General features: G+C 40.9%; 1 protein-coding gene across 2 annotated transcripts in view; it reads right to left on the bottom strand.

Moving 5' to 3' along the window:
* The window catches only part of plxna2 (plexin A2), a 160,267-nt gene that overhangs the window by 130,940 nt on the left and 14,196 nt on the right, over window positions 1-15,131 (bottom strand). For both annotated transcript variants that reach the window (XM_063465510.1, XM_063465509.1), the window contains exon 2: window positions 3,555-4,888. In XM_063465510.1, the coding sequence (XP_063321580.1) occupies window positions 3,555-4,754 (1,200 nt within the window). In that variant the 5' untranslated portion in view covers window positions 4,755-4,888. The remainder of the gene's footprint in view (window positions 1-3,554; window positions 4,889-15,131) is intronic.

Raw genomic sequence — 15,131 nt, forward strand, 5'->3', positions numbered from 1 at the left:
AAAACTTCTTGTTCTTTCAAGATATGAAAATACAGGCAATGAGGAGGAGGTGAATAAGAAGTAAGACAGTGATCTGTCTGGTGTTGAATCAGGTCAGCTGACAGTCACCGAGTATCATTGGCCTCAATGTGCCATGCAGACTAAAGTGAAATGGCCAAGCAAGCATTACATGCGTATATCCCATAGTCCCTTGCTCACAAACTCTATCTTATTCAAATTCTAAATATATATCCCCTTTTTACAGCCCCTACTCATTAGTTTTCTTACTGTCACATTTCTCATCTGTCTCCTTTCTATCCCTGCTTCTGTCTTTTTCACTGTCAGAATGGTCTAAGCAGACTGTGTTGAGAGTGTGTGGAAGGCTGCTCTGTCTCTCACACAGTGGTTGTACAACCTTTCTACATATATTTTCATGAACAGAGCAATAACGCTGAAGGGGAATAAACGCCTCCGCTTGTATCCTCACGCCCCTCACTTTGTGGCATTTCCTTTTATTCCCTTTGCCCAAAATAGCACAGAGTGCTATGGAGTACTACTGCGGTATTTAAAAAGAAAAAAAATCTGGTGAGTTAACATTGTTCATGTCTCATGTGGTGATAACATCAAATGTACTGTATGCAATTGTTCTAGGCTTCTCTTAAACACAAGTTGATGACACAGACAGTATGAATCAGATGGGAAAGCTAGCAGCTATCTTGAGGAACAGCCGTGAGTTCCAGACATCGGCTTATCAATATATACTCCCTGAAAATCATGCAGCTATTCCACATATGGTCTGTTGGGCTCCTAACCATTTGGTTCTGATTATATCTAGATTGTTCAGATGATGTATGCTTAGTAGACTTGGCAGACAGCTCAAATCCCCCTGGAGTCCATGTGGTTGAGCTTTCGTGTTCACCTTCTTGCAGATTTTTTTGTTTCATTGTGTTTTTACTGCTGACTTACAATAAATCTCACAAGTAGTGCAGAAATGTAGTTTTCTATAGCACTGTTTCAAGAGACAAATTACATGAGACCTAAATTAAACATATGCGATTAATCCTTATTGAACATCTCACAACATGAAATAATATTCATTTTCTGCTGAGAAAATAGCTGCTACCCTGTTTAGATGTGACAGGATATGTGCTCTCAGAGTTTTTTCCTCTCAGAGTATATCAAATTTATCAACTCCAGTCCCACTTTGCTTTCACAAGTGGTTAATTAGTTCTAAGGGCATGAGCAAAAAAGCAAGACAGGAGGATAGTGTGACACATGGACACACAAACACACACACACACACACACACACACACACACACACACACACAGTGTGATACAGAAAGAATCCCATCATGGCTCTACTCCATGGGATTGACTACAGAGATGGTGTGAATCTCCAGATGGCAAAAGGCTGGATGGCTGGGTGATAAATCTTTGATTGGCTGCTGTGTCTGAATCCCCTGGCTCAGCCTCAGTTCCATTCCCAGCCTCAGCCTTGGCCTGCATGTAACTGAACACAGTAAAATGTCTGCAAGAATGAGAGCTGGGGGTATAATTAAAGTTCTCTGCTTTGAGCTCGCTGGCTACCTGCTGTTTACAACAGACCAGAAGAGAGGTACTGAAGCTGCATGTGTAATTTACTCAGAGACCAAGCAAGGTACAGTTAACAGTTAGCTAAAATACACTTGGGTTGGTCTAACCTTGAAGAACCTCACATTGTGATGGATGTCAAACACTAAAAATACCACACAGAGTCACATAGGAACATACTTAAGAAAAAAAGAAGATATGAAGCATACAGTATGTGTACTTGAAAGTAGTCACACTACTTAAGTTGAGGATTTAACATCAAGCACACAATGTCAGCATGTTTGACATATCTGGGTGTTAAATGTATTTTGGACAGGTTATATGAGTTCCACATGCACTGACATCTGTCTTTATAATCCACATTGTACTATGGATTTAGTAGCCAGCCTTGGTCTTAAGGACTGCGTTTTATATGTGACTGTGGCTGAATATACAAAGCTTGGTGCAGTGTAATGCATTACTGGAAATAAATGCCTAAAGAATGAAGTGGGGGTGCACCTTTGCAGATAAAAACTAGCAACTATAAACATGCACATACATGATTGGGCAATCTTCTGGGAAACTAGAAAAATATTCCAAATGGAGCTCCAACAGTTTAAAAGGCTCCCAGTGTCATCAGTTTAAACCACTATTTCCCCTTCTTCTGCCAACTCTGCATCTTACAACATCTTATCCCGCCTTCTCAGCAGAGCTAATAAAGTCCAACAGCTAGTTTGAGATAATGTCTCCCTCCTCCTGACAATCACCTCTGACATTGTGCTAATGGGGAATTTACTGATTTTAATAGCAGTGGTCAACTGAGTTCCCCGGGGGGATTAGCAACAAAAGAAGCTGATCAGTGCGGTTCTCATCATAGTGAAGGATAGGGATATCATTAAACCCCACACTTCACATACTGCTTGTACACCCAGTATTAAAAGTGTCTCCTATGCACACACAGATATACAGCACACATGCACACTTAGCCAGTCATTAATTCTTAATATTCTTAAATTCCTATTTGCAATTAAAGAATGAAAGCACAGAGGACTGTGGCCTCCTGGGAACGAGCGAAACCTTAATTGTACGTGACAACATGTAACGGATACATGGCCTTGTATTATAGCATAATTGGGGATTTCAGAAGGAATAGTCTGCTGTGTGATCTACATTATGCCAACATCAGAAGCAGAGTAACTTGAGCGACACCCCCCCCCCCACACACACACACACACTCTTTCTTTTTCTAGAAGGGGAGTGTGTTTACTTGTGTCGTGCTCAAGGAGAATGTTACCACTTTGATGGTTGCCAAGAAAAATAAATCCTCTCTAATTTATGAATATCTCTTATTGAAATGTACTTGAAAGTGGATATTTTCTGATATCAAAGCTACAAAACAATTTGAAATAATTGAGTGCAGTAGGAGAGTCATTTGTAAAATAGTATGCAATACTAGGCATTCAAAAGCATTTCTGGGTGATTGTTGCCTTAAAAAAAATAAATAAAGAAAAAAAAAACCCAGCATACGCTTGCACAACTAACTGTGTTTTTCTGGTTCATTGAGAGGACTTAGTAATTCCCTTCACTGTTTACCAGAATATTTCAGAAAGAATCTGAATGTAGAAGTTGCTCAATTTATAAAAAATTCAGACCTTATTATATAAATGAATAGCTCTTTTTGTTTTTCAGCTACTTGAAGCTAAAAGAATTTAAAAGGGAAAAAAAGTATAAATTGATTAATCTAAACACGAATAATGTGCAAAACAGAAATGGGCAAATAATTATTCGCCAATTTATCAGTGTCCCTATATTATTTCCTATACTGTCCCAATAATATTTCCCAATGACAAGAGTTTCAAGTTTTTCAAATCCTCTTTCACATTGTTACCATATGGAAGAGGGTTATTTCAATTGTAATCCCTTTCACACTCTGGATGATCTGGAGATCTGTGGATGGGTGCATGTAAAGCATGAAGTGTTTGTCATCCATTTAGTATAACTCACCGCTTTGGTGCACTGCACATCCTTCCCAAGCAGCCAATTAAGTTCCAGGTTTCCTTCTCCCTGGTAGCAGGACTGCAGGCGCTCCTTAATTCGTGCATTGATGTCACGAATGGTGAAGACGCAGAGCGCTGAGTCATCTGGTGGGCGATGGAACTGCTTCTGGCCCTTAGAGAAGATGGTGAAGAGCACATCATCGTGGGCACTGATATTGAGTGATGCAGCGAGAACACGTCCTGGCTTGCCAAGGTAGGCAGCCTGCAGTAGCCGGTACTCAACACCGCTCTTCACACAGCCAATAGGCAGGGAAACATAGGAGTGGAACTTGGGGTCATCTTTGCAGAGGCGAACAATGCGAGAAGTGTAAAACAGATCACTGCCGGATCCGCTTGACGACATGCTGTTTTCTGGTGTCTCGGGCTGAACAGTCAGGAAGTAAACAAAGCTGCCGCTGGCAAAGCCGTAAACATAGTAGATGTCAAAGTGAGAGACCAGTGCCAGTGTGTCTGATGGTATCTTTATGAGGGAGGACACAAAATCTGTGTGCAATTCATAGTCAAGCATAGCAGAGGATTCTGGGTCACGGGGCAACTTTCGACTGGAGATTGTAGGAAAGTAGTCCTGTTTGCCATCTACCGCTGTGCCAATAAACAGGGTCCCATCCTGGCCCTGCGAAGGCACAATGACCCCATACATAGTCCCTGTCTGGTTTACACTAGAGAGGTAGTGTTCTTTCTTGTGGGATGGCTCCACTAAGATAAAGAGGTCATCCAATCTGAGGAGTTTACAAACTCCCTGGTACAGGCTGCCACAGGCCAGCAACCGGTTTTGGGAATAATCAATTAAGAGAAGCTTGTTGACATTGTTGGTTGAGACAAGAGGCTCAGAACAAGGCTGGACAATCAGAGGAGGGTAGCACGCCTTGTTGTCATCCTCTGGGCCTGTGTCATGGGAGACTAGAAGAGTCAGGTTGCCTGAGAGCTTGTACACACGGTTGACTGCTCCAATATACAAAGCGCCTGTGGTTTGGTGAACTGTCAGGTGGTTGAATACCCAGTCCCGACGTTCAGGGTGGAAACTAGTGAAAGTCTGCCCATTGGATAAGGCAGGTATTACTATGAGCCAGAAGCCTAGTAGAGCAGCCATTGGTCCCACTTTAGGGTTAAGTGATAAAGTTCTGCGAAATGCTTGTTGGCCCTCCATGTTTAACAGGCCTGGAAGGAAATTGCTAAGGGAGTTGAGAGAATGGATGTAATGAATACGTGGAGGAGACCTTTGCCTTTGTGTTGCTGAAGGCTATCTTGCAGGTCAAGCTTCACAAGGTTTTTCACATGTTTCTGTAAAAGAAAACAAGAAACAAAGAGAAAAGTTATAAATTGTCACAGCTGAGTCACATGTCACACGAAGAAGATGCATTTAAGAGTGTTTCAAAGTGAAAAGGAATAAAATGCTCAAATTTAATAAAGCAATGAGCTGTGGAGAATAGACAATTGGTGGAAACCATTATGGTGCACATTCCAAAGGACAGGGCAGGTTACAGCAACGGAAATTAGCCTGACCTGACTCATGCTAGCGCTGCTGCTGTCACACACTGAGTAAGAGGTTTCCAAGAACAGAAAAAAAAGCTAAAACAGACATTGCTCACTAAAAGCAAGGTCGCTGTGTTGTGAGACTGACTGTCTTTTTCTTCCAAAACAATGTGACACTTCAGTGAAGCTAACCTTTTACACATGTATTATATTCACTTATTTTATTAGAAATTGTTTAGAATATTGTCATAATTAGCATCTGTATTTCTGAGTTATTGTCCATAACCCTTTATGAGGATTTTAGTAGCTGAAACTTTGACCAGGGCAGATCTAGGCAGTTTATCTTTAAATCAAAGTGAATAATTGTGTCCAATTTGGACAAAATTCCAAATATATTCCATTCACAAATGGGATGGGCATAACATCACAGTGGCCTTGACTACTGACCACCAAGATCTAATCAGTTCATCCCTGAGTGCAAGTGAATATTTGGGGCAGATTTAAGGAATATTTCCTTCAGAAATCCATAGACATTAATCTGTAGTGACCTAATGTTTGATCTTTGACCACCAACGTCTAATCACTCCATCTCTGAGTCCAGATGATAGGGCTTACCTACAAAGGAAAACCTAAAACACACCTTCAATATTAGAGACCATGCCATACCAGAAACATTAGCACACAGCTTAACGTTGTGTGCTTTGTTATCCTTAAAACATCATTCACTTCTTTTTATTTTTATACTGACCCCTTCCTCACGATTTCTTTAAACACATCCCCTATCAGTTGCCCATTTTGATATACTATATTAGTCAAAATGTATCACGCTACAATTAATGCAACCATGCTCAGCCTGGGCTGTAAAGATCTCTCTCCATGTGCCATAAAACCAAGAGAGCTCCACGCAGTCTGTCCCCAGGAGTTAATTATCTCATCCATTGGAAAAGACGGCCTGGATCTCATTACTGGAACAAACTGAGAACAAATTGGAAGCCACTTGCACACACCCCTACTCTTGCTCTTTAAGGGGCTCATTTTTATAGACTCTGAATCTATTAATTATTCTTTTATACAATTTATTTATTCATTGTTTATAAATCAAGTTCCTCTCCTACTGGTGTGCTCAGATCACAGCTGATTCATTTAAAGGTGATTTTTGTGCTGCCTATAATTAATCCCTCCACTGTAATAGACATGTACAAAACATCCTCATGCAACGATTAACTAATAGAACATCTGATGTATGTATGAGTGTGTCTCATTCCCCAAGTATTATCGGTGTACTCTATCAGAACCAAGTAGTGTGAGGGGCTAACAAGTGGAGAGAATGGCAGTGCATCCTAAAATCAAGTACGATTAGGCGTAGCGATCCAACAAGGGTAATTACTATGGCGCTGGAGGTGGTAAGCTGGGGAGTGACATGGGGACGCCAGGGGCTTGAATGTGTCAGAGACGGCCCTACGTCGTTTGTCACGCTCCAGATTTGCATTTCCAGCAGCGAGGGCAGAGAGAATCAAGGGTGAAAAGATGTGGCCTGAATAATCAGCAACTGCACCTTGAATTAACAAGCAACTGAAAAAGGGGAGGGAACATTGTATGGGAAGATACTGAATAGCCAGCTTACATTGTGACGTGTTCAAGGCAGGTTTGATTTGCAGCGGTAATTTAGGGGTCCCTTTGAACCGTGTCAGCCCTTTCATAGACCTCGATCCAAATCCGTTAATGGCCATCTTAGGGTCCCTCCCTACTCCTTGTGATCGAGTATACTACACAGCACCATCTTAAATATAGCCCTAAGGAAGCATATTGATCTATGTGTCCAGAAACACTGTCCTAAAGCCCAGTCAACCTGTTCTTGGTGTGTGTGCACAGGCAGAGGTGTGGGAGGTGCGCTGTCCCAAAAGCACTTTATTAGGATGGTCATAAAAGTGCCAGTGACTCTAAAAAACAGCAAGGGTCAGACCCCCACCCTCACTTTCAGTTGCCTGCATGCTGCCATGCTCCTTTGTTTGAGTTTGTACATGGTAGATTTGCAAAGTGGATCCCTTTGGTGGCATAATCAGTTTCCTGCTGAGCTAGCTTTTCGCTCAAGCCCCAAAGCCTTTTGCCCTTTAGATCCTACGCTCCACCTCCACGCTTTAATCGTATGTATATACAATGTTTTAAGGCCATCTATCTTTTCTTCTTCTGCTTTTTATTTTTCCTACGTTTCCTCAGTTGTCAGGAGTGAAATCATACATCAGTCCCTTATGTTGTGGCAACAGCTGCCCATGCAAAGAAAAAGAGTGACTGAATGGTGTAAATAAAAACCTCCACAAAAAGGTTATCCCCTCATATTGCTTTCAATAACACAGGGAACGAAGTCTTTGTTCAAGCTGATTGCATGACCACCTCTTTGTTGCACTTGACATAGCACTCCACAGTAGTATGCAGCTGAAGACTTTAAAAGAATACGAACAAAACTCGATCCCGCAGTGTGCTCTTTAGTTCAAAGCCATATCTTTCTTTTGTTTGTGACAAGTCAGAATTAAGTAAAAGAAAATTAACATATAAATGCAAACAGAAATTATTCATACTTAAACATAGTTAACTAGTGACCTGGAAAAAGAAGAGGGCATGACTATGTTGACATTGAATTACAGGTAAACTAGAATATAGCCACATTTGCAGCTAGTAGTTCTGAATAAAAATTCAGACTTTCACTACATGAGATTTTTGCCATTAATGATGAGGCACGGATGACAATCGACTTTTTATTTTTCTTTTAAACATAGGGTGAGCGGATGAACCAAAAAAGTCTTGTTCCTGAAATAAATTCAGTGTGCAGATGTTTCACAATTGTAGCCGTGGCACAAAAAGAATGATAGACTGCCATGATGACAAAACTGTCAGCGTCAGGGTGTAACATCATATAAGAATAGAAAATGGAAAAAATTATATAACAAAACGAAATTCTTTATGGTCATTCTCAGTAGATTTCCATTTTAACACTCACACTCATATGACAGTCTCTTTGGCAGACGTAGAAGGCAAAGAAAGCAGATCTTCATGTCAAGAGAGACGGAAGAGAACTCACGTTCCTGCACAAACGCAAGCTGTGATCATGGCTTGGAGAAAAGACAGTTTTTGCAAGACTTCCCATTCATAATGAATAGTCAGGCACACAAAACACTGTGTTGGCACACTCAGCCAGGCTGCTTCAGAGTGCTTGTTAAACAAACTGGTCCCACTGGCTGCATGTGCACTGTCACTGTGACTGGTTGTGGGTCTCTTGCTGAAATGCTGGTGATTTCCCCAGCCACTGGGCATGATGCTGTGACAATGCCAACTGTGGTCAAAGGAGCTGGATTGTAGCACTTTAAAAATATGCACAAGAGCAACATTAGGTACAGGACAAGGATAAAGAAGTGGTGAACTGCAAAACGAGAGCTAAGTAAACCCTCACTGATGGTTGGAAAGAAACAGCCTGAGGGTAGTCCAGCAACTAGCAAAATGGCACAGGAGAGAAGGAATTTGTCTTTGAAGCAGGAGCAACCCTAAAGCTCCATCACCCTCAAATAGGCAGCAGGTCTTCTGCTTTTGTGCTTTCCCCCCCTTTATTCTCTCCACATCCTAAGCTTCTTAACACTCCAGCCAAATTTGCTTCATCTGTTAAATTCATATTTACAGCAATTGTACTGCAGAAGATAAAGAATGTAAACCAAATCCATTTATGGTGCTGAATCCATTGTTGTTGGATAAAAAAAAAAAGGAAATGGGAGATCGTAATTTCATGCCTTGGATTAATGTGTTATTCCCTCAATGATTAATGTAAAGCGCGAAATTTGAAAGCTTAAGTGAAAGTGATATGCTTCGAATCAAAGAGACAATTTGGAACAAAACTTTTCTCAACTATCTAGTTGGGAAAAGTACCGTTAAAAGGTTTAAAAATGTGTTGGATTTTTTTATTCATTTTCTGGTAAACCTTTCAGTGGATGTGGCAATTTGGACAGTAAAAATAGAAAGTTTTATATTCCCCAAGGGGAGATCTCCTTCTATAGGAACCAATAAAAAGTATTAGCAGTAGAGGTTTGTTTATTAGTCCTCTCTCTTTTCTGCTATCAGGAAAAGAAATAATGAGAGGCCTCGTTAGTGTCTTATGTTGTTGAGCTGGAGTTATATTCATACATTCTTCTGTGACAATAGGAAATGAATTTCTCTGTTCCAGTGCCAGTACGATCTGTCAGCTTCCAGGAAAACTATTCTCCATTCATCCATCCTTCCAGCCACTGCAAGGAAACATAGCATTTTCTCCTGCTACGACCCAATAGCAACAAAGGGATAACACCCTCAGAAACCACAAGCCCTCCAGTAACTATCATTTAATTCTGTCTGGTTTCCTGTGCTGTGATGTTGGACGTGGTTGGTTATGCCCAATATTTTCTTGTGTAACGATTCAAAATTCCACCATAAAGAAAAACCCTAATAACCAGGGGGAAATTACTGTCATTAAAGCCTTCCTCATAACATAAAAATAGTCCAGAGCAGCTAAATTAAAACCATCACTGTGTAAATGTTTTAATTTGACCTTTTTATAAGCCATTTTGTTGTTGTTTGTCTTTTGACATGATATGTGTGAGGCTCTGAGCTATGGCTGAAAGAGCTGCAATTTAGCGATGCATAGTAAATTAATGCACAGTTGCTCACAATTAAGCATGAGCTCTCTGGGCACTCTGACAGAGCACTTTGCATCCAGTATTTAATAGCACTATCTTTGTTAGTGACCCATATCAGTGCACTTGCTCATGAGCATCTCAGTTTAGAGGCGTACAGCGAGGCCTTGAACTGCTTGTCAATGAGCTGCATTTGTTGAAAGCAGTCACAGTCGTGCCCCAGCCTTAGCATTATTCTACTGAAAACACATAAAAATGATTAGAACAACCCACCACAAACTTACATAAAAACATTTTTCATCAGGTATAGTCAAGACTTAGCATAGACGCTTATTCCCCAGTGCAAACAAGGGCATGTGTACCTAATCCTTCCCTTTAACCCTGTCTCTACATAGTTCCACTCCCACTTCACAAACTTAACACACTGGTATTGCAGCTAAAACCAGTAACATTTACTAAAGAGATTACAGTGTCACTGCTACTCTAATTATTTTTTTCCGCTCCCACAGCTGCTACATTCTCCTAACACACAGGCATGCACACATTTAAACTTGTACTTTCATACAAGCGTAGACACGTACGTATCCACAGCTACAATGAAAGATACACAAATACATAGTGGCAGCATAAATGTAAATGAATTATTCCTTTTCCCTCTCAATTCTTGCTCTGACTGACAAAACTAACAAACCTCTACATGCTTTTATTCATTTGAAGGGTGAATCCTGAGGCATGATCTTCTCAATCAATCCCAGCATAGTCGTATGTGGTGTACGTCTCATCATTGCTGTCTGTCATCCGATGAGAGCAGATTTCTATTAGGAGGCATTTCCATAAATCTAAATTGTAAAGGGCCTTAGCGAGAGCAGAGCAAATCCTCAGTGGGCAAAGAAAACAAACAAAGCAGGATGTCAGGGGAGACCACAGGATCAGATATCTACCTCAGCTCATACACAGATTGAAATTGAATCAGGCTTTTTTTGATTGACATCATACACATTTTATCAAACCAAAGGGCCTTAACTACTTTTGACGTACGCGATGGATGCTGCGCTAGTATAATAGTATAATGGAAGCTAGATGTGGAGAGATCCATTTAAGTTAAAGTAGATGGGGTGGGTTTCAGTGGTTTGCGTATCTGAAATTGAATCACTTTCCTATGAATTACTGAATAAAGGAAATTTGCAAACACACAGCTCACAATATTTTGAACACCTGTAAAAACAGTAGCATTTTGTCCTTTCAAGAGGTTATCGTGAACTGAGCAGAGAAAGAAGCATTTGAATAAAATCAATTCAGCTGATCTCTTACATGACATTATGAATTTAGGCAGTTCAGCAAAGCGAATATTTTGAAACTCGTAACTACAAATAGCTCTTCTCATATCTAAGGCAACTTCTTTGTGGCCAAATCTCAATGCAAATTTAAGAGTCAGTGAAGCAGACAAATGAACTTGGCAAAATGTAGAACTTGGCTGGTGCGCCAGGTAGCAGGTGCAAAGGACAGCCAAAGGGGCATTGGTCTGAACGAGTGGGCAATTGCGCGTCTTGTGTGAGTAGAAATGAAATGCATGAAAGGCTCAGTTCGTCTTGCCTTGGTGAAATCAGATTGCATAAACTCTGTGCTGTAGCACTGAACATAAGAGAGGTAAAGGCAGCCGAACCAAAAAAGACACAGATGACATTAAACCAAGCAATACCACACTCCAGCACAAGCTGCGTGTGCATGTGTGGATGCAAGCAGCTGCATCATCATAGCATGTGTCTATGTGTACTGGTTTGCGTTGATTTACTTCAAAAAAAAAAAAAAAAAAATCAGCAGACTTTCCCCGCAGAGGCGTTATCTGCCTGTATCTGCAGTCTGCTAAACAAAGCATGGACTCTGACCTTTGGTGTGCAGCTGCCAAGTCAGAATAAGGCACTGATGGACTGAACCTTCTGTCAAAAAAATATCATGCCAAATCCACAGTAAAACACCACCAAACTGATCTGCAAGTGAGCAGAAATGTGTGAATTTAAGTACTTCTTCCATACATGTTCCATATGTGTGTGAAACACTGCAGGAAGACCTCTGAAGATGGCGTAAAATATGCTTCCATATACTGTGTAGTGCTATGAATTTTCTCCATCCACAGCCCACAGCTTCATCATTTCTTCAACTTGGATCATAGTCCTAAGGCATGGCTCAGTGGTCAAGGTGACTAATGCTGAAAGGGTCTAAGAAAGAAGGAGACAGAGGGAAACCGAAACCCAAAAAAGGAACAGAATGAATGATGGTGTATGAAAAAGAGAAAGAATGTCAAGAACTGCTGCTAGTTGACAAGGCTGTTAGAGACTACGGCAGCCATAACTCCAGAAGTTGGCATGGTCTTTCCATTATCTGGAGAACATTGGCACAACATGGCTGGCACACTCCGGCTACAGGAAGATCAATCAAAAAGCGAAAGGAATGAGGAGGTCAAAGACGGTCAAAGATGAGTGAAATCTACACAGGACTATTCTTTGGTCTAAATGTATAATAGATCTACTCATTACATGACGAGACCTGTTATTTCATTCAGGAAATGCAGAGGGGGGGAAGGAATGGTTATACAAGAGATTTTGGAGGAAAGGAAAAAATGATGGGAATTCTGTCAGTCAAAGTAATCCCTTCATTTTCTCCTGCTACCGTTTCATCTAAGGACTGTATGATATAGCCTGGAGCTCTGTAATCACACGCTGGTTGAAAGGATGAGGCTACTCTGGGTTGGCTAACAACCAGGCACTACAAACTCAGCAGGAAACGCACTTTTCTGTTGAACTGCTCTAGAAACATGGTGACTATGGATCCCTGCATGGTTTACAGAGGATAGGCTATAGATAAGGTAGTATGTGGGTTTAATTTTGATTATAGTGACAAGTATTGCCCAACAACCAGGGCTGTGGTGTAACTTAGATCAGTGAGAATGTGATCTGTGATGTAAGAGAAATTTATACTGCTGTGCCAGATATAGCTCTATCAATGCTAAAAATCAATAATATGCCAGTGCAATTAAAATAACAGTTGAGCATGTAACCTCAGTTTCTGTGAATGCTCTGAATGCCGGAACAGTTGGCTGGCAGGATGCACAGTACCGGCATTGAAGGACAAAATGGGGGGAAAAAAAACAAACTACATTATGCAAAATCATATAAACACCCATCGCTCTTCCATGAACTTTATGAGTCATTTTTTTTTTAGTCTGATAATAAACACAAGAGTCACTCAGTTGCTCATTTCCGATGTCATGGGATTGACTGACGATGTCTGCAGCTGCAGTGTGTATATGTTGTGTTTACACAAGTTGTTGTTCTGTCTGTGTCAGTGCGCATGTGGCTGATTTAATTCCTTGTGCTTATCCAGGACAGCAGACAGCTTTCTTTGGGACTATTCTGTTTACAGCTAGCCACACTCCTCCATGGAAATTTTAACAAACACAGCAAGACTGTATAAACAAATGCTTCTTCTTACAAAAGTGAAATGTTTTTTGCTGTCACACTGAAAGCATGAACCTACAGCTGTCACACTGGGTCTATGATTTTTTTCCTTCCATTCTAAGCTTCAGCACAGATCTCAGTTCTCTCAAACCCCAACTCTTAAAAGGGTCAGCCGCAGTTCCGTACAAACACACTGGACTGTCTTATCGCAAACGTAAGGCTGCTACTTTGCAATGGCAGCACTTGTGAGAAGTTAAACCGCCTAACCCTAATGACCCACTCTTCTTTCCTGCCACAGTGAGTGCAGAAGTATAACAGTCATTCTTTGTCCTCACAAAGTCCAATCCTTTTTGTCATAAAACCTGAATAAACACTGAAGTTAGACCAAAGGCAAACAGCATCTCTGTTTACAGTGGCAAAGATAATGAGACTTGAAAATCTGTGACCTTAATATGGAAACATATGAAAAAACCTATAAACATATGTCACTCATTTTTTGTCTGGTAATCTAATTAATATTTGTACAGTAAAGTATCAAAGCAAACTTAAATTAATGTTGTGGTATTTTTTGTAAACCCCTACAGGATGAAAAGAAACTTTTACCCATTGTATTCACAATCGGCTTTGACCACAAGCATAATGTTGTGTGCCTCTCGAATACACACTACTGTCTAAGGACCATTAAAGCCTATTTTCGAGAGCTCTTTGCTTGGACACATAAAACAGATGCATTATCACACAGCTGAGCAGGGTTTAACCTCTCTCCTGTTCTCTCAGTCTGTTTCTCTCTCTACCTCAGCCTGGTCAAGGCCCTCCTAATTTCATCAGCGGTGATAAAACACCACAAAATCAAGTCTGTGGTTAGTTACTTAGCCCAATCTCCCTTTGGACGAGAGGCAATAACAGCATGTGGTGAGGAAATTGGGTGCTTATTCACACAGAAGGATACATGCCGAGCAAGCAGAATGGCCTGGTTACTGTCAAGACTGTGCACAACAGACCACAAACAAAAACAAAGGTAGTGACTGTCTGTCTGTACACTGAAAATAATCATCAGGTATAAAGCGAGCAGAAAGGAGATGAATTGGACCCAAATGTGCCACAGTTACCACAACAAAACTGCAACCACCTGCAAACTTTCCTCCACTGGGAGATCTTTACTTTTAAATCAATTAAGAAATGCTTAATTTCAAAGGCTGATTTGAAAGCTTTCCGAACATTTCTCAAATGGGTAAAGTACAGTACAAAGCAAAGCAAAGTTACACTGCTACTACAGACCACAGCTCGCAGGAAAGCTTACACTACATTTGTATGCAAGTCCAACTAGGGTTTGCAATGAATATGAATAATAAAGCAGTAGTGAGTGCTGCAGTAAGCATTAACTCAGTCTTGCGCATGGTGGGCGTATAACAATCCACCTGATCGTCCTCAGGGGTGCAGCAGCTGCTGCCAGGCTATGCCAGGACAGGACTGAATATGAAGGGACAGAGCACAGAGAGCAAGCCAGATGACTGACTGAGTGAATTGCTGGATCAGTGCTGAAGCACACACGCATGCCTTCCGGCCTGTTCCATGTGAGCCCCGTACAGGATGCAGTTCTGGCTGGGATACGGTGGAAAATCAGCACTTGCTGGTTTCCTGTCAGATAGTGTCCTGAGAATCCAGCAGGCATATCACCAAGGCAAACACTTTTCTAATAAACACACACAAAACAAAGACTGTTATAAACTTTGCTAAACATATGAGATGTTTATTTAGAAAAACTCTAGTACACAAATAAAACATGATACAGCTGAAGTACAAACAAATTTGATAAGAATGCTGCCTGTACAACAGTCAGCATTGACTAACGATACTGGCTGATCACAGATGTATAATTTAACAGATATAAGCCAAAACGCATTTTTAGTAGAGCATACTGCAGATTTGTGCTGCAATTTAGAA

Source organism: Pelmatolapia mariae, linkage group LG20 (genome assembly GCF_036321145.2).
Source record: "Pelmatolapia mariae isolate MD_Pm_ZW linkage group LG20, Pm_UMD_F_2, whole genome shotgun sequence".
Taxonomy (NCBI): domain Eukaryota; kingdom Metazoa; phylum Chordata; class Actinopteri; order Cichliformes; family Cichlidae; genus Pelmatolapia; species Pelmatolapia mariae.